A 19,805-nucleotide genomic window follows, 5' to 3' on the forward strand; every position below is an offset into this window, starting at 1 on the left:
CTATACCTCTGCCAGAGCTGTGCAGTAACGTCTACTTGGTTGCAACGTATCCTCTGTCCACCCGTGACACATGTAGAGGTGTTCTCCAGGACGTTGAAGGATAGAGCTGTTTGCTTCAGAGACATGTGTAGCGCCTAGTGCCAGACATCCCATAAGTAACTTCAAAAGACATCGATTTCATGTTGAACATTTTCAACAAAAGAGGGATTTGTTGTGGAAAAATACTGTAGGCTACAATTTTCTGAGATAATCTTATAGCATTGCTCTTCTCATGGAGCCACATGTTTTGACATACTGTAGTCATGTGTATTATTAGATTTCTGTCTCAAAAAATGTCAGTGCATGAGAAATGGGATGCAGCACAGTAATAGTTTCCCATGATACACCAGTGTGCAGTGTGCAAGGCTAGATATATTTGACCACAATATTGTCAATATTATTCACACATGAATAATAGGGTTGTCATAGTCAAACACAATTCTGTTGACCTCATATTATAGCGTTACATATAAGGACAATAGCTGGCAAGTTGGCATATATTTAACTAATATTGTAGGCCCCTCAGGCAATAACACAAATGAAATGATTAAACGTAAGGGCAAAACATACAAGTTCTCGTTTTAAATGTAAATCCCTTGTGTTACTTCCTGACAAGTTCAGGAAAACCTCATTCCAAAATCAAGAAACATTCATAGTTCAAAATGTGAGGTAAAGCTTCCATGACAGAAATTGGCCATGAATTGTTAGGCTAACAAATGACTCGGCACTTCCCCACCTTCACAGCCTAGATGATTTGAAAGGCATGTTTTTGTTAAGTCTCCAGTAGATTGATGCCAAGAGGAGGATCAGGTATCAGGCACATGGAAATGGGCATGGAAAACACTTTTCCAAACCAAAATGACAAGACTATCAATCTGTAATAAGAGGAGTGTTAAGAAAAAAGAGAGATTAGTAATGATTGGTGATGATTAGACATGTTGGTAATGACAAAATGATGTTGTGCTATTTCACAACATTGCACATCACTTTTTGCTGGCGTCATTGTCTATGTCTAATTGTCCATGTCAAATTGTCTACGTCCACACCTAAAGTCTATGTCTATGTCTGCAGGGGAAGTAAGAAACGTAATTTCAAATTCTTTGTATGACCAGTGCATGTAAAGAAATTGATAATAAAGCTGACTTGACTTGACTTGACATTTGGGTGGGAAAAGCTGTTTTAGGTATTTTTATCTTCAAACATATTTTATCCGTTATCTTAAAGCGATGGTTCGGAGTAGAATCACCCTAATGCCATTTGAACCGTGACACCCATCCACCTTTACACCCGAAGTGTTTTCTGCCGCAGGCTTACATCAACAGAGTTGCAGTGTTATTCGATGTTTATTCCGGATAGCTTGACTCAAGCGCATATGGATCCCGGGCACCGTCTCCAAACTTTCCCCACAAAAATAACATGTCATGACACCAAACTTCTACAGTATAACAAATGTGGTTTGTACTCACAAAAAGATGAATTTGAAACGTTGTACATAGTCCAGGAGTTTATTAGTAACAACACACGAGACGATTAGCTTTTCTGCTGCTAAACATCCGTCGACGTCACTTCTTCCAGCTGGGACTTTGTTGATGGAAACAAATACACGTGAGTCCGGAAGGCGGAAAACTCAAAAAGACAGCTTGCGCTACAACTAGAAATTAACCACTTCGGATTTAAATTTTACCACGTTTAATAAATAGAAGACGATGCCACACTCGTGCATATATCCTGGCTGTGGACTACAACACAAACCTGTGTATTTGTTTCCATCAACAAAGTCCCAGCTGGAGGAAGTGACGTCGACGGATGTTTAGCAACAGAAAAGCTAATCGTCTCGTGTGTTGTTACTAATAAACTCCTGGACTATGTACAAAGTTTCAAATTCATCTTTTTGTGAGTACAAACCACATTTGTTATACTGTAGAAGTTTGGTGTCATGACATGTTATTTTTGTGGGGAAAGTTTGGAGACGGTGCCCGGGATCCATATGCGCTTGAGTCAAGCTATCCGGAATAAACATCGAATAACACGGCAACTCTGTTGATGTAAGCCTGCGGCAGAAAACACTTCGGGTGTAAAGGTGGATGGGTGTCACGGTTCAAATGGCATTAGGGTGATTCTACTCCGAACCATCGCTTTAAGCTCATTTTTTGCAGGCTATATATGCTGAGCATAACAAAGCATTGCTTATCAGGGTGTGATATATTTTGTCCGCCCACACCTTCACTCCCAGCAAATGTGTCTTGTGGTGAAATTGAAACCCGTGCTTCATGAAACCGTTGTCGAGAAGCTATTAAATGACTTGACACTCTCATTATCCATTTGCTGGACTTCAGCGCCTGTGCTCTGGAACTGAAAGAGAACAAACAACTCGCTTGACAGAGAGATCTCAATTTGCAGCATACTCCTTCCTGTCAGCATAGACAATGAGAGTCAGACGGCACGCTGTAGCCAATCAACACCTTGGTATTACTGTGCTGATGGATGGCATGGTACTATGGCCAGTATGAAGCAGTTAGTATGTAACACATTGTAACCCGAATAATATAGACAGAGGCCCGCACATGAGGTCATTGGACATACTACAGTATCTCTCACTTAAATCTTTAGCAGGTTCACGCAATAGAATTTGAAGGGTTGCCATTTTTTCATCGTATTTTGTACAATTAGCAGCCTGATGGTACATGATACAGTATGCACTGTTTTCCCAACTATTGTTAGTAAAAGCATATTTTTTGTGCCAACAGTGAATAGAATTTGAAGGGTTGACATTTTTCCATTCAATTTCAATTTAGTTTATTTGTCAAGACTCATGTCTGAATTAAATAACACAAGACAAATACATATCAAGACAGACTAGGACAATCAAACAAATACTACCATAAAACAGTGATAGAAAAATATACACACATATGCACACACATACATACACTTTATCCAGTGCGCTCTCAGCCTGGATGTGTATTTTGCGCAACATTGTGTACAAGTATCAGCCTGATGGTGGATGATACCGTGCGTATTATACCCACTGTTTTCCAGCATAGTTTGTGCTCCAACAGTGAACCCTAGTGGACAACCAGTGTTCCTGTCCCTCTGAGGAAACCTGTCATTGCCTGTGAGAAAATGTGTTCTCCATATGATTGTATTGCAAGGCTTTGCACACTGACCTTGAATAATTGACTTTTAAATAGATCACTTACAATCTTAAACTTAAGGTGTGTTACTGTTTTACAGTAATTTGTTCATTTGTTTCTGATTCTGTAACGATTTGGTTATTCATTTCTCATTCAGTAACGATGTTTCAGTAGATTCCTAAAACAGCCTAGTTGAATCACGTAACTATTGCACTGAAGGTCTACAGAAGGTGACTTGTTCATACTTGTGGGGTGATATATCACTCACTGTCTGTACAAAAGTCAGTGCGAAAACGGAAAAAAAATAATATTTAAAAAAAAAAATCTAATACATTGAAGCTACTCCTCGGTTCTTTTCTTTGTTTTGTTTTGTTTTCTTTTCTTTTCTTTTTCAAATGTCATTATACTGAAACTAATCGACCTGCTCTTCTATTGCTTACCTTTAATATGTCATTTCCTACCTTCCATTCTCATTTAATTTAATAATAACTTTAAATCACTAACACATCATCATCTGTCTTTCACTTTTCTGTCATTTGTTTCTCCTCTCCATTCTTCATCTCCACACCCAGCATTGGAGAGTTGAGGTAGGTTCTGTACTGTGGCATTTCCTAACTGATTCAAGCAAGACTTCCTCACAGCCCACATCATCTTCATCAGCATGTGAACCCTTTACTAAACCATTTGTCTTTTTCCCTTACAGAGGCTTTGTATGCATCCATTTTCACAATTGCACCTCCACCTCCACTGTACCTCCCACCACCTCTACCTTTTATTTTGGCCTGTTGTATTTCCTTGCTCCCTGTATCATGCTAACTCACTGTCATGCTGTTCAACATTTAAGTTACCCATACAGCACCTTCCCTCCAAGCACAAACTGCAGCATGTTACAATCAAACAGTCTAAGCACTATTCATTGCACTGCAGCTTCTCATCAGTTAGTTAAGCTGTACACTTCATCCACCTAAAGTAACATACTGTAATAAGGTAGGGAATCCAAGATAAAGTAGGAAATCCAAGGCAAGACTGCAATTTTACATTGTGTTTTTAATGGTTATTATTATTATTTATTATTTTATATATTTGTTTGGCCACAATGCCTATCCGTATATGCTTCAACCTATATGGCCTTCTTCAGGGCATATCAGGTGCAATCTTAAGTGCCTTGGATGTCATTTTTTCCCACAAGTTTGAGAGTCTTTACACAGATGAGCACCAAAGAAAAAAGGTGAACAGCCTGAAGCACTCCAAAAAACAGTACATGTTTGTTTTCTAACATAAGAAGGACCACAAAACGGCACGGCACATCACTACTGTCTGTGTATGACTGGAGGATTTTTTATTTTCTATGACTGGCCTATGACTCTAATCCAATCCATCATGTGTCAGTGCCTGCAGCAGCAGCTGTAACTGTAGGCAGCTCTCTGTTCAGGCCAGCCTGGTTTGGTGCTCGCAGGCATGCATTCCTCTTCCCTGTTCTTATCAAGATGTCTGCAGACGCACAAACTTACATAAAAAGCTTAATATACCTGAGAACGGTACAGTGTATTCTTAGCAGCAAGCCTCATGTGAAGTAGGCTTGTACCTTCAAACTATACACATTGCATATTCGCAATTTAAAACATATTGAATTAGTTAAAAAAAAGAATGAATTACAGAATTTGGAGGTACAAGCTGTGATTAGGTTTGAGTTTGTTGACAATTTAGATCAAATGTCTCCCCTACCCCATGCTCTTGAAGCAGTGTTTGTGGTGCAAGCCACCAATCTTTGTTACCTTTCTAAAAAGCCTGGAGTATTTTGCCCCAAAATATGATGGTGAAAGTCACCAGACGTCTCAAAGGGAGAGCAAGTTTAGGAAAGTCACAAAGTGTCATGAGGATTGCATGTTCATTTCCATGAGAGATCCACTTGTGTTTATCATACTGTATATGGACGACCTAGTGACCTTTCGTCTCTCTTCCTCTATGCTCCACAGGCCCAGCGTCATGTGAGTGATCTGTATGAAGATCTCCGAGATGGACACAACCTGATTTCCCTGCTGGAGGTGTTGTCAGGGGAGACGCTGGTAAGTGACAGCCAGGCAGCCAATCATCTGCCTCCGTTTAACACGCCTGGCTTCCGCCGTAAAACTTAAACCTACCTAACCCCCTTTCCGTTTCAGTCTAAGCCTTACTCCTATGGTACCGCAAGTACCTCAGCCAAAGCCAAATTGTACAGAAAAGTCTGTCTACACTTAGTGAAACAACTATTTATCTCTGCACAAAACTGTTTTTATCAATATAATCAGCATTATGAGCCGCATACTAAGCTGACTTTAAAAAACTCATTTTGGCTTTGACTTGGCATTGTTAGCATTCAAGCTCTTGTTTTGTAAGCACTATATTAGAACCACCTGTGGGCTTTTGAACATATTTTTCCGAGCAGATGTTTAGCGATGAAATCATGTTTGGAAGCTTCTAAAAGATTCCACCGCCTCTACAACGCATGCTCATGTCATTAGACAAGCCTTGTCTTCTAAGCTTCGTATTGTGAGGACTAAAGCTTTTTGGTTTGTTTGTCTGTGCTGCCCGTCCGGCATACATGTCTAAAATAACTAAATCAGTTTACAGCATTGGGTGGAGGTACAGTCTCACAGCTCGGCACTCTTTTGCTAGCTTCATGCTATGTGACTCTGCTCGTTTTTTTTCCGAGAAGCTATCATTGCCGTAACACACATTAACCTCTCAGTATGGTCTGGTCTCGCTCACTCGCTCTCTCTGTTGAACTGTATGCACCTGTTTGACTCCTTATTTTCCTTCTCTGCCCTCCTCTCCATCCTTTTTTCTGCCCTTTTTTCTTCCCCTCTCTCTCTCTCCTCCCATTCGCTGACCTATGCCATTTTGGCCTTCCGTATGCCTCCTCTCTTTGCACTGCTCTTGCTGGGGCTAGGCGAGGGAGAGAGACGTTGTGAGGAACGTGCGGTTGGTGAGTGGGTTTGTTGTAACTTGGGCTCCTTCTTCATGTTGGTATGGGGCAGTTGGTGCAGGTGGCTGCTGCCTGCTTGGCCTGTGCATGGCCGCTTCTTCAGTTGGCATCCCTGGCCTTCATCCATCTTTCATTCGCTTCGTTAGTTTTTGTTTTGTTTTTATTTTGTGTGTGTTTAAGTTTCTGTTTCTGTGTCTGATTTGAACAATATGCATTAACCACATGTTGCTGCCTTGAATTATAAAAACAGCAGAATGAAAAAAGGAAGATGGCTGTTGTTCTAAGGGGCTGTACTCTGCAAAAGATAATAATTACTTGGTTTAATTTGATTAGGGACTTTTGCATTTAGCATATTCTGTGTCACTCAGAAAAAATGATAAAATAAAATAAAATAATTCAAGAAATCAAGATGGTCCACTTCAAGAAGACTAGGCGAGAGATGACTGGAGCACTCAAATGCCTATTTATTTTTTCATTGTGGTGCAAACATACTGGACCAGCTTGATTTCAATTTTCTTCCGCCCTGAGCACCAAGAAGGCTTTGAGCACAAGTGACATCGCTTTTTCAAACAATTCAAGAAATTGAGCTAGGCAAATCATTTGCTATTTTTACTCTGCCACTAACCAGTTCTAGTTTTGGGATTATTCAATGCATGATTTATGGGATAATTTTGCATTGCTCATAATTATGATTTGGCCATCTGACTGCTTACTTTTTAGTTAACTTTTAGTTTGAGTAATGCATCATATATTGGGGCTACATGGTCATTTAGCCAACGAAAGAAATACATTGAGACATTTTCCATTGGAGGTCTAATTTGGAATAAAAATAGCCTTGTCTCAATAGCCATCCTGAATGTATTCTATTCTTGCTGGATCTTTCTGACGATCAGTATGGTGTCAGTTTAGCTTTCTTCTTTGTCAGGTGTTTCTACAGTTGCACAAAATATCTCCAGAATGTGTATTCATTTAGGTCCTATCATACAGTAAGCTACATCACATATTGTTCACACATTTGTGAAATTACATGTACGTCCTCCCTTTTACCATGCTAATAGACTCGACTGTCTTCAAGAGAAATTAACTGCTCCCCATATCCTTTACTCTTGCCCATACAGGATCTATCCTTTATGGGCAAGCCCTCACATTTTCATGTAAAGAATCCTCATGACAACTTTGTCATATTCCCAACGCTGCAAACCTTGTGGCAGTTGTGTCAGATTAACTAACATTTATTGTTTTCCCTTCTTTTTTCCTTTCTTCGACCTTTACCTTTTTTTCTGTCTCCAGCCCAGAGAGAAAGGCCGCATGCGATTCCACAAGCTGCAGAATGTACAGATAGCACTGGATTTCCTGAGACACCGGCAGGTATGGTGTAATCTAATGACTTTTTGTGGTCTGTGACATAATGTCATCAAACAGATACAATCAGTCAAACACATGTTGATGATACCAGAGGAAATAATCACCTGAACTTTTTTTAATGCATTGGTTCATATTTTTGTATTTGTTTTTTTTTTTGTTTGTTTTTTTTCTTTCTTTTTTCCTCTAATTTTAGGTCAAGCTGGTGAACATCAGAAATGACGACATTGCCGATGGCAACCCCAAGCTCACGCTGGGTCTCATATGGACCATCATCCTCCACTTCCAGGTCTCAAACTCTGTCAGTGTTAAGTTCCCATTTACCATTTACCTCCTCACTCGCATCTATCTCCCTGTGATCGGGATGGGCAAACCAATCAAAGTGGACAATCAACTTTGGGCAACCAATCAAAGTGGACTATCAATTCACACTGTGAAGTACTGGTGTCTGATGTCGAACCAATCAAGAGCACATGGAATCCATCATGGAAAATCTCCACCAAATTATCAAATATAAATATAATCATCGCATATCTCAATTGAATATGATAAAAAGAAAAACAAGTCAAAATTTGGAGAGAAACTAGGTGGATTCTTAAGGGGTATACTCTATGGTTTATGGGTGTCTTCGGGTGAATCCAACCAATGGTGTCTATCATTTTCTTCTCCAACCTTCCCTTCTCTACCCTCTGCAACCCTTGGTTCTACTTAAAAAAAAAATTCACTCATGAAATTCATGAAGCCAACGAAGTGGGCTTGAACCACACACAAATGGTTGTATTTTTGGTAGTTGTTTTGTGTGATGAAGCATACAGTACCTTTCCCAGAAGTTTCTGGAACATTTGAGCTATATCTGATTTCTGCTGCTGGACAAAAACAGCCTGTTGAGGGCCCATGAGTCATACGCACCCCCTCTGGGAAGCCGAGGGTGTGATTTGGGCATGGTGCCTAGGGACACACACACTCACACAGCATCACTTGGGCAGAAGCCAGTGACGGTTTAACCAATCAGGGGGCCCTAGGCGAAATATGGACACGGGGCCCTCTTGATTGTTTTTGCTGGCATTTACCACAGCAGGGCTGACTTTCTGGAGCCCCTTTAGAGGGCAGATTTTGTCGGGGCCCTAGGCAATTGCTTAGTGTGCCTCATGGGAAACCCGGCTCTGGCAGAAGCTGACCTCACATTAGGGACAAGCTGCAAAAGGGGAAACCTCGGGTTCGTGGATGAGTCACGTAGATTCCACACCCAAATTTAAATTCTACACTGAGATGGGGGCAATGGGGGGTGGGGTGGGGTTCAGGGCCGCTGACAGCTTTAGCAAGGCCCAGGGCAAAGTCATCGGAAAGGGCCCCCCAGCCCAATACATACAGTACAATGTAATAATGACCCAATTCTGGGCCCCCTGTCTCCCAGGGCCCGAGACAAATGTCCCCTTTGTCGACACCCCTAGGTGGGGTGGTGGTGTTGTTCCATTCCCAGACAGATCCCAAATTGGTCTCACGTTGAGTCGTTATGTCTTAATGGCATGCTACCGTCTGTCTCCCTGGAAACCGTCTGTGATTCGAGAGTCTCTCTTCTATCTGAAGCTGAACCCATTACTCACCCAGTGCATTGGTGACCATCTTTTTTCCTGATTGAATTCGCTAGTTCAGTTCTTTTTTTTGCCAGCACTGTCATTTTTACTGACCATGCTTGCTCAGTATCATAAGGTCCTTAGTCAGTAAGTAACTGGAAAAGAAAAACATACAGTGGTTGAGCAAAACTGCTTAACAAGAGACACTGAGGTACCAGGCTCATAGTTTCCCATATAGCCCTTAAGGCTGTGACGTGCTTCTGGCCAGGGCTGGACTGGCCATCTGGCATAGCGGGCATTTCCCGATGGGCCCTGCACCCTCATGGGCCTCTATTTTCAGGAAGTTTTCAGGAAGTTTCTATTTATTTATTTTTTAACATTTATGAAAATTGGGGCCCACGAGGGTGCGGGGTAACTGGTGAGTCAGTTCTGCGCCGTTAATTACGAGGGGCCCCTTTAATCCAAAAGTGCCCGGGCCCTATTCCTCCCTCAGTTCAGCCCTGCTCCTGGCCCAAAAAGTCCAAACAGTAGTTTCCTCTAGTCTAGAGTTTGGTTCCATGTCGGTTGCATGTGCTCAGAGTTTCCCCCCTCACTAATGCATTGTGTCATTTGGCTATTCCCCCCTTGTGCTCTCTTGGTCTTTTGGGTTAAAACGATCACAGGTTTGGGAGTCAGGAGGTGGAAGGTCTAATTCTGGAACTTTCCGTTGCTTAGTACCTCTGTGTGCTAAACAACCAATTATTTGCATGTATTCAGATATATTCAGCGCTCATTCAAGCGCTCATGTGATCTTTTTTTTTCTTTCTTAACGTTTTCTGGGAAATGAGCCTAGTCTAAACATTCTGGGCTATTATACTTGCACTGTAGATTTCAGATATCCAGGTCAACGGCCAGTCAGATGACATGTCGGCCAAGGAGAAGCTGCTGCTGTGGTCCCAGCGCATGGTGGAGGGCTACCCAGGCCTCCGCTGTGACAACTTCACCACCAGCTGGCGAGACGGCAAGCTCTTCAACGCAGTCATCCACAAACACGAGTAAGTAACTCACACAGTGGGTATGTCTCCAAGTGAAGTGTCCTAGCCTTGCCTTGCTAGGGCGAGTAACGCCCATTTTTCCAAGGAGTATCCAATAGCTAGTTCTAAGTGTAATTAATAATTGGATACTCCTTGGTGAAATCCATGAAAAATGGGCGTTACTTGTCCTACAAGGCTAGGGCCAGTGTCCAAAACAGCCAGTCGGCCCTCCCTCATAGTCTGTGATTGGTCAATCAAACAAAAGTGCGTGTTTGGTGTGTAGAGTTGCACATTACATTACACCTAGACTGCATTACATTTGGAAGACAGTTTTATCCTTTCAAACCATGAAAATAAAATAAAAAATACATGTTCTAATGCAAATTCCAGTAAACCTACAGTATTATTAGCCCATTTAGGCGTGTAAACGCAGCTATTTAGGCTGTTAGTTGCTAAAACAGGCAGTAGTTGTGTCTGTGTTTAAAATATTGATCATAAATAAGATATTAATTTCAAACACACATTGTGAACATTTTTCTTTTATGCGTTCATTTTCATCATTTTCAAACCAGGGTAGGGGTTGCAGGGTAGTTATAGTCACTTGAATCAGAATCTTCTGAAACATCAGCCCACTTGATCAGACTTGCCTTTAATTTTAACTAACATGATTCAGTGCCTGAGAAGCAACATTCTGAACATTTTTAATAATGGCCCAAGGTCTTGAATGTCAGGTGGTAGGCATTGCCAGCGATTGGCAGAGAAGATGGAGATCACTTAAATAGCATGTCAAATATACCAACACACACACACACACACACAGGCCTGGTAGACTGTTGGAAGTAGAATATCCAAGAGAATTATTAAGCCTTTTAAATACTATATTTTGTTAATTAGAAGACTGTCAGTGTGTGTCAGTGTCGGTCTTTAGACACACAGTACAGCCGGATTAATTTGTCTGGGCTAGCCTCAGAGATTAAAGCATTTGCACAGGTGGTGGATTCTCAGACTATTCTTTGTATTTCTGAATGAAGATGAAAACAAGAAGACATGCAAACAGGCTGAATGGGAGGTGAAAGAGAGAGAGGGGAAGAGGTAGAGAGAGAGAGAGAGAGAGAGAGAAAGAGAGAGAGAGAGAGAGAGAGAGAAAGAGAGAGAAAGAGAGAGAGAGAGGGAGGTGAAAGAGAGAGAGGGGGGAAGAGGCAGAGAGAGAGAGAGAGAGAGAGAGAGAGAGAGAGAGAGAGAGAGAGATGCTATGAGGCGTGGTGCATGTTAAGGTCTCATTACTGGATGAAGAAGAGAAAGGGAGGGCGAAAGGAAAGCTGCACCTGGGGCAGTCAGGCAGGCACCTCCCATGACACACTAACATGTACCTGCTAAGTGAAGGCCCGGCCCCCACCCTTACTGTCTCTCACACACACACAGCAAAAGAGACAGTTACCTGTCTGTCTGTACCAGTTATGCCGTCAAGTCAGTGGCGAGAGGCTGTGTGAGGAGACACCGTACTACATACCTACTTCAAATCTACTGTGGGATTTAGCTGTGGCATGATCATGCAGGATTTGGAGGAATCTTTGTGATACACAGCATTTTTTTTTCAAGAGAGAGAGAGAGAGAAAAAGACACTCCGGGGGGAATATTCTTGTGCAGCGGTTCTTTTCTTCATAATCAGTAAAGAAAACCAAACCAAGATGCAACAGCCGACAGATGTGAAAAGCGATTTTGGAGAGTAATGAGAGTCACATTTAGGGATTTCTGACAGTTGGGAGTATATTCTTCAGTCAACTGAGTGTATTAGGGAAGTCAACTTGAGGAAAGGCATACACACAGTAGCTGCACAGCACTGACAGCTTTGAACCACCAGGAGGCTTTCTTTATCCCTCACACAAATGCACAAAGGAGGGAGACAGTGCATGTGGATTTTCAAAAAGACCTTTGTTGACTGCTCCAACAAAAGGAGACTGGAGTAACGCTGTGGGAATACCCTGCTGAATGAAAAAAGAGGAAATGTCTGTTTCAACCACAGATAAAAAGTTTCGAAGTCTCTTTTAGGCCCTCTTTGAGTGAATCAAAGCAATTTTGCTCTAGCCTGAGCATTTATTTACTTATTCTAGAAGGAGATAGACATCTAGAACGTAAGTCGTCAACATGAAAAGCCTGAAGAGAAGGTTGACCTTTCGCAAGCGCAACTCCTCGGGCAGCCTGGCGAGTACCAGCGATGGGGAGGACCGCGTGGTCATGGTGTGTGAGGATATCCCCTCCGAGGGCTCCTATGACTCGGGCCGCGGCTCTCAGAGCCCAGGGGGCATGTCTAGCGGCGGGGGCTCGGAGCGCAGTGGAGGCTTCGTTAGCGTCCGCAGGTCCCTCAGCTTGTCGCGGAGAGAGGAGTCGCGACAGCGCGCCGCGTCCAGGCAGCACTCCCTCCGCGACGCCCACAGCTCCGACTCCTCCTCCCCGCCCAGCCCCGGTGGTGATCACTACACCGTGCTGTCCACTGTGCAGCTCAAGGAGATGGCCGGGTTGGTTAACCGCATTTGTGCAAAATCCTCTGTTATAACCTCATTGTCACCAAAATTGTAATTACTTAATCTGTTACTTAAGGCTGTTGCGGATGAGATGGCAATGCTGTTATGATGTTGTGGAGTACGCTCCTCTCTGCACGCCAAGGACATGTCAGGGTTGCTTAATAGGATCACCAGAATGTCCACATTCAAAAAGGAAGGAAGCAGCGTTTCACACCTACTACCAACACATTAACCAATCGTCTACGTTGAGTGTTGTTCTATTCTTTGATTTCAGGAGAGAGGAAAAAAACAACGATTTGGCCTGTGAAGTGTGATGTAGTTAGGGTCAGGATAGAAAGTGTTGGATGAGAGCCAGGCTCTCATCAATCATTTGGGTGGGTGCACTCTCTGCTCTCGGTACGCGTTGGTTACATACATTCAGCTTTATATTAGCGTGGCCTTGTCACGAAGCCTCAGCAGCCCAGCCCAGCGGTGACAGATGTTCTCCCTGATTTATGGGACAGGTGCATCTCTGGCCCTACTGCCTTCAGCATTATCTTTCCAATACAGTATAGGCCACTATACATGCTGCCAGCCTGCTAAAGTCTGTGCTGCTTTTGCCTCTTATACTTGTTTTATAATAATAAGCCTACAGCGTTATAAGCATACCGTGTAGTTTCAAGGCCTAAGGGTAAACTTTTCACCTCAATCCATGTTTATGACTGTCCACAGCTTGACGATATGAAAACTCATACATAGCTTGATATTGACATAGTAAAACATACATTTCAGTATGTGGTGCCTGTACAACATCCCACTTCAGTAAGTTCTGCATGAGAACTGGTTCAATAACTGTGCAACTCTACACACCAAACCTTTTTTTGTATTGTATTTTCAATAGAAAGTTTTAGGTATACATTTTTACTTTGAGCATAATGAATGCAACGATCCATTCATACATCCATTTTGTGTCGTCATGTTTTTAATGTTTCATGTCTAATATAAAATTGCTTAATTATTGGTGTTTCTGACAGTCGACCAAACCCTGGCTTGTTGACATAGGAACCGTTTTGTCAGTGCATTTAGAAGCTTGTAGACATACAGTACATGTGTATGTGTTTTCTGCTCTTTCGTTTATTGCACCTTGTTATGCCATGATGTTTGAAGTATAATTGTATAATTGGTGTTTTGCCTCCACCAGACCCCGACTCATTGACATGAGCCAGGTGTACCGCCAGACCAACATCGAGAACCTGGAGCATGCGTTCAACGTGGCAGAGAGAGACCTGGGTGTGACTCGCCTGCTGGACCCAGAGGGTGAGTGTTTATCTGCTGCCGCGCAGTGCAGTGCAGTGCAGTGCAGTGCAGTGCAGTGCAGTGCAGTGCAGTGCAGTCCCCACCCTCTTCTCACCTGGCTATCAGCCTCAGTTCAGTCCCCACCCTCTTCTCACCTGGCTGTCAGAGCCTCACCTCACCACCAGCCTTCCTGTGCAAAAAAATGCCTGCAGGAATGAATTATTTACATATTGTAGAAGAAGGCGACGATAGCTACACAGTTCATGCGTGCCCATAGTTGTTAGTAGACAAAAGAGCTGAGCAGTGTTTCAAAATAAAGTCGTTTGTAGATCAGATAGTTTCAAAACATGTGCGTGTTGTCTAGATCACGTGAATGTAATTTAGATATCTAGATCGAATCCTGTCACAAGTTGCTGTTTTTTGTTTTGCTACCTGTCCTTTCATCTGCCAAAGCCAAAAATCGAATCTGCAGGAAACACTGCTAGCCCCTTTTGTGCTGTTGTGATAATGGTCAGGGTTAATCTAATTTCACTCACAGAGTCAGCAGACCACAAGTACAATCCCAGTTGAAGTCCCAGAATGGAACAGCGTTGTCTCTTGTGTGGGTCTGTGTGGGTGTGTTTTCTGAGCAAACCAGCAATTGGTGGTTGTTGTAGTATCAAGATCCTTGGTGCCGGTTTTCTTGGCTCCCAGAATATCCTGTTGTCTCAGCAAAAGCCTACAGTATGTCCATTGACAATATTTTGGAAGTAGAGACTTGGCACTGACATGCCAGCAAAATGGACCTTGCCAGCAATGTAAAAAGGTTATCTTCCACCTCATAAAACCCATGACCATGACTCAGAGTGTGAGTATGGGTGTGGTTGTCTGAATGATTGGACTTTCTCAGGGCATGTCCGTGCTCAGCTGATGTTTTTTGATCTCAGAAGTGAAAAGCTCTGTGCCTCTAAGGCATTTAGCCTGTGGTTCGATTGTGTTGCTGCTTACACGCAGTACACTGCACTATGTGTGCGCTGGTATTTAGCAAAATGCTTGTATACAAAGTGACTTGTGACATTCGAATCAAGTTGTTTTGCACGTTACATTAAACACCTGTTTTAGCAGTGAGCTAGTGAGAATCACATGAGAGCTGGATACATTAACCAACGTGTTAAGCTGTGAAACAACTGCTACTGTAAGAAGTGCATAGCACTTGCACCATTTGCATAGCAGGACCTAAATGAATGACAATTTTCACACTGTATACACATTCATACATATGCTTATGCAAGCATACAAGGATACAAGGATGTCGTTTTATTTCTCACATGCATAGAATTAGTGAAAGTAAAATGAGTAGTGATATTAGAGTTGCCTGACTGAGTTGTGTGTGGAGGTTTGGGTTAGTGCTTAAAACTCAGTACAAGTGTCATTGGTTGTGTGTGTGGTGACTATGACCTGTGTTGAGAGAAATGTACTACATGTGTTGGGCAACATAGACTATGTGTATGGTGGGGAGAAGGGTGCTTACTTGAGCTTATACATCTTTGCTTGCTCCTCAGATGTTAATGAAAGGGCATTCTATTCTATTCTATTCTATTCTGTTCTATTCTATTCTATTCTATCCTATTCTATTCTATTCTATTCTATTCTATTCTATTCTATTCTATTCTATTCTATTCGGTTCGATGTTATTCATTATGGTTGTACATTTCTGCTTGCTCCTCAGATGTGGATGTGCCACACCCCGATGAGAAGTCCATCATCACCTATGTGTCTTCCCTCTACGATGCCATGCCCAGAGTCCCCGACGTCCAGGACGGCATCAAGGCCAACGTAAGTAGAGACCCTTTGTTTGTTTGTTTGTTTGTTTTTAAAACAAAACAGTCGATTACCTCCATACATAAGAAAATAAAAATAAACAGTAACCAGTGTACTGTGACTGTTGGTTTGTAAAGTAAATTTGTCAATAACGCTTCAGTTATTATCAATTTCCCTTCACATACTATAGTAGGGACTTCTCCATATGCACTCAGTGGCCCTCGTCTTACGTATATCACCAAATCAACTTTAAATGTTGTGAATTCAATCAATTTAGATAGTTTACGCCATGAATGAAGTTCCTGACAGTCATCTGGAAGTGCATAGACAATTTTCGTGCCGTCTAATTGGCCCTGTCATTGCCCAATTTGCACTGATAGAATGACTGCCATACAACCACCAGCCTCATAACCCCATTCATTGAGATTTAACCTACACCCTGGAATAATGTTGTTCTGGGTTGCGTGGGTATGGAAACCTATACAGGTATGGGCTGCAGACTTTAATCTACAGTATACTAGAAGAGAAATGGCTGTTGTTTACAGCGATTAAGTCATTAAGGTGTTCTATTGTAACGTCTTCTGTGAGTCTTGATAATTTAAGGCAATCAGAACCTTACTGTATAGTTTTTGCTACTGTGCGATGTCTTCTCCCAAGAGCTAACAGAACGCATACATACTAGTACACATATATGGTACAAACGTGCCGTGTATGGTACACACGTCTTGTCCTGCCAAGACCACTCGGGCTCTGTGAACAATACCACATGTGATGCAATATGCAACATCCATTTAGATGGAAGGGGTCCCCCAGGTTGAAATAATGGGTTCCCCCCCTCTACGTCTGCCAGTCTGCCAGTCTGCCAGTGTGTCTTGTTTGTTGCTACCAGCAGCTGTTTGCCCCGCTTTATATGCAGCCGGGCAAGACAAGGCCTAGACTGTGAACACCTAATTGACTGAGTATGGTGTGTGACTTAGTGAATTAGTGAAGTTTTGGAGTGAAAACGAATCCCCTGTCTGTTGTTGAATCCCTCTGTGTGTGTGTGTGTGTGTGTGTGTGTGTGTGTGTGTGTGTGTGTGTGTGTGTGTGTGTGTGTGTGTGTGTGTGTGTGTGTGTGTGTGTGTGTGTGTGTGTGTGTGTGTGTGTGTGTGTGTGTGTGTGTCTTCTTCACACACTGACCGGTCGCCACAGGAGCTGGAGCTCCGCTGGCAGGAGTACTATGAGCTGGTGACCATCCTGCTGCAGTGGGTCCGCCACCACATCCACATCTTCGAGGAGCGCAAGTTCGGCTCCAGCTACGAGGAAGTCGAGGTGAGTACCGTTGTCATCACCTTTTACCTTTACTGCTTTTTTTTGCGGTATTTCATATTTTTTTGGGCTGCTTTTCAAGCCTTTGTTAGTTTTTAATTGAATCAGCCGCACAGCAGACAAGTGCCCTACCGTTAGCGCCACGGTAGGGTCATAACTTTCACTTTTTAAAAAAATATTTCTGGGGGGCTTTTCAAGCCTTCTCTTAGTTTTTTACGAGATAGGACAGTGAAGATATTGACAGGAGTGAGTTGGGAGAGAGAGACGGGAAAGGGTAGGCAAAGGTCAGCCGTGTAGCAGACGAGTGCCCTACCGTTAGCGCCACGTTAGGGCCATCACTTTGCCATTTGATGCTGATCTCTTTTTGGTGCTCATCCCATGGCTCATACGCGAACATTCAACTCGACAGTGTTCACGGTGCCTGAACATTGACAAAGCCTCTCTTTATCAATCATTTTCATCATTGAGCCTTGATTACATTGCTAAGATTTTGTCAATAATGAAAGTAGACCAATGATTCAGTAGGTTTATTATTACCAATAGTCTTTGGTATGTTCAGTCATTTTAACATGTTGACAAGTTGACATGAGCAATGCCATATGATGTGCTCTCTCTGTTGAGAAGTATGGGACATGCTCAGCATGGCTTTTAATTACACTTTCAAATTTGGTGTTTTTGCACCATTTAGTATACCATTTATTTTGCATTAGGTTCTTCATTTGTAATTTTAGCTCTTTCAGTTCAAAACTTTGACTTTTCAGCCGATACAGCAACATGCAGAAGCTTGCCCCTATTGTCAATCTATGCCAGGAGAAATAATGCCAGTACCCGTCAGAAGTGCTCCAAAATGATCTCATTTGTCATAACATGTTTGGGCCATTAATATTAGGGTTACGCCCGGTTTTACTCAAGGGAAAAAAAAATCCCAAGCCCAGGGGCAGGCATTTATCTAGCTTTCAATGCGGTGAGCAACATGCCACCACACCCTGCATAGATCACCATGGCAATGACACAAAGGATGAGTACAGGAGCTCTATCACTTCAAAGAATAATAGTGGTGCATGATTCACCAACTACACAGTACTGGACCTCCCATAGATGCGATATAGGTGACCATGGAGCCCCAAAACAAAACTCAGTCCAGTACTGATTAGCAAAAACTGACTGACTAGTAATGATTCTGTGGAGTCCAACATGAATGGAACAAGTCTCTGTATAGCAATAGTGTGAGTCTCTGAATATGAGATGCCTTATATATAAACAACAGCTGAATAACTGCTGCAAATGAATACAACATCGATTGAAGTTGTATGGATCATGCGTGCTGTATGCTGTGGCTAAACGACATTTTAGAATATGCAGTAGGCATACATTATGAAGTTAGCCTCTTGAAGTACGTGTCAGTGCTAGTTAACAGAACAAAAATCCCTCAAGGTCATATGAGGTGTCAAAAGTAAAAGTTTAGTGCGGATTTTGTTTTGAGTGTTAAAAACATTAAAGGGGTGTCCCTCCTGTGTGTTGTCATAGGAATAAATGTAATTGTATGTAAATGTAAATGTCATTGTAATACACTTTTTTTTACCCTTTAGATCATTTGGCGCCAGTTCTTGAAATTCAAAGAGACAGAGCTCCCAGGAAAAGAGGCCGATAAGAACCGCTCAAAGCTCATCTACCAGTCCTTTGAGGTTTGTAAATATTATTGCTCATATAGGTTGGAGCAGGCTTCACCTAACAAGTTTTTCTTCTTTTATGAGTGCTGACCAAATGATTCTAAAACTGAAAAATGAGAAAAGGTCGCACCCATGCACCATGCATAGGTCCTTGGAAGGCAGAACGCCGAAACGTGTGCATCCTATGCATGGTGAGACCTTGAACTATTATTGCTGTAATGCTCATAGAAAATTATGATCTTTGTAGGACTTTCCGATTTTTCGACACCTTATTATCAGTGTCAATGCACTGTTATGATCTCTTTCAAGTCAAGTCAAGTTTATTGTCAATTTCTTTACATGCACTGGTCATACAAAGAATTTGAAATTGCGTTTCTTGCTCTCCCATGCAGACATAGACTAATCTAGGTAAGGACATAGACAGTATAGACATAGACAGTACTCATACATGGACATAGACAGTATGGACGTAGACATTGCTCATCTCTTGTGTTATTCTTCTTGTAGCTCCATAATGTATGTCGTTCCACCAGTGGAACACTGTGATAGTCAATAAGTTAACTACCATAGTACTGCACTATGACATATCACAGGACCTTTAGTAATGCACTATGACTTGGTCATTGCCATTCTGGTAATAGCAAATGTATAATGCCGTGCTGTAATGGGTTGAATGATATTTGTATTGTCAAGTCAAGTCAAGTCGACTTTATTGTCAATTTCTTTACATTATTATTACATTGTTGTCCATATTTTGCTGACAAACAGGGGGCGGTACAGGCTGGCCAGATCAAGGTTCCTCCAGGTTACCACCCGATCGACGTAGAGAAGGAATGGGGTCGCCTGCACGTGTCCATCCTTGAGCGAGAGAAGCTGCTGAGAATTGAGTTTGAAAGGTGGGTAAAGGACTACTGTTGCCAGATTGGGCGGTTTCCCACCCTATTGGGCTGCGTGGGATGGCAGTCTGCGTGTAAAAACGGGAAAAATCGGCCATTTGGCGTTTTTTTTCTGCAGTTTTATGCCCATAGAAATGAATGCAATTTGTTGAAATTGGATGGAATTTAGCGCTTCCTGGCGGTTTTTGAGCACCTTTTGGGCGGGATTTGATCAGACACGTTTGGCAACACTGTAAAGGACAGAGGT

The 19,805-nt window shown here is 42.4% G+C and overlaps 1 protein-coding gene across 1 annotated transcript in view; it reads left to right on the forward strand.

Annotated features, from left to right (window-relative positions):
* The window catches only part of LOC134448801 (plectin-like), a 162,306-nt gene that overhangs the window by 41,798 nt on the left and 100,703 nt on the right, over positions 1-19,805 (forward strand). Inside the window, exons 3-12 of the mRNA XM_063198459.1 lie at positions 3,746-3,760; positions 5,150-5,239; positions 7,429-7,506; positions 7,697-7,789; positions 9,942-10,108; positions 13,790-13,905; positions 15,593-15,699; positions 16,876-16,995; positions 18,582-18,677; positions 19,431-19,558. Coding sequence (XP_063054529.1) covers positions 3,746-3,760; positions 5,150-5,239; positions 7,429-7,506; positions 7,697-7,789; positions 9,942-10,108; positions 13,790-13,905; positions 15,593-15,699; positions 16,876-16,995; positions 18,582-18,677; positions 19,431-19,558 — 1,010 coding nt within the window. The remainder of the gene's footprint in view (positions 1-3,745; positions 3,761-5,149; positions 5,240-7,428; positions 7,507-7,696; positions 7,790-9,941; positions 10,109-13,789; positions 13,906-15,592; positions 15,700-16,875; positions 16,996-18,581; positions 18,678-19,430; positions 19,559-19,805) is intronic.

This window comes from Engraulis encrasicolus, chromosome 5 (genome assembly GCF_034702125.1).
Source record: "Engraulis encrasicolus isolate BLACKSEA-1 chromosome 5, IST_EnEncr_1.0, whole genome shotgun sequence".
NCBI classification, from domain to species: domain Eukaryota; kingdom Metazoa; phylum Chordata; class Actinopteri; order Clupeiformes; family Engraulidae; genus Engraulis; species Engraulis encrasicolus.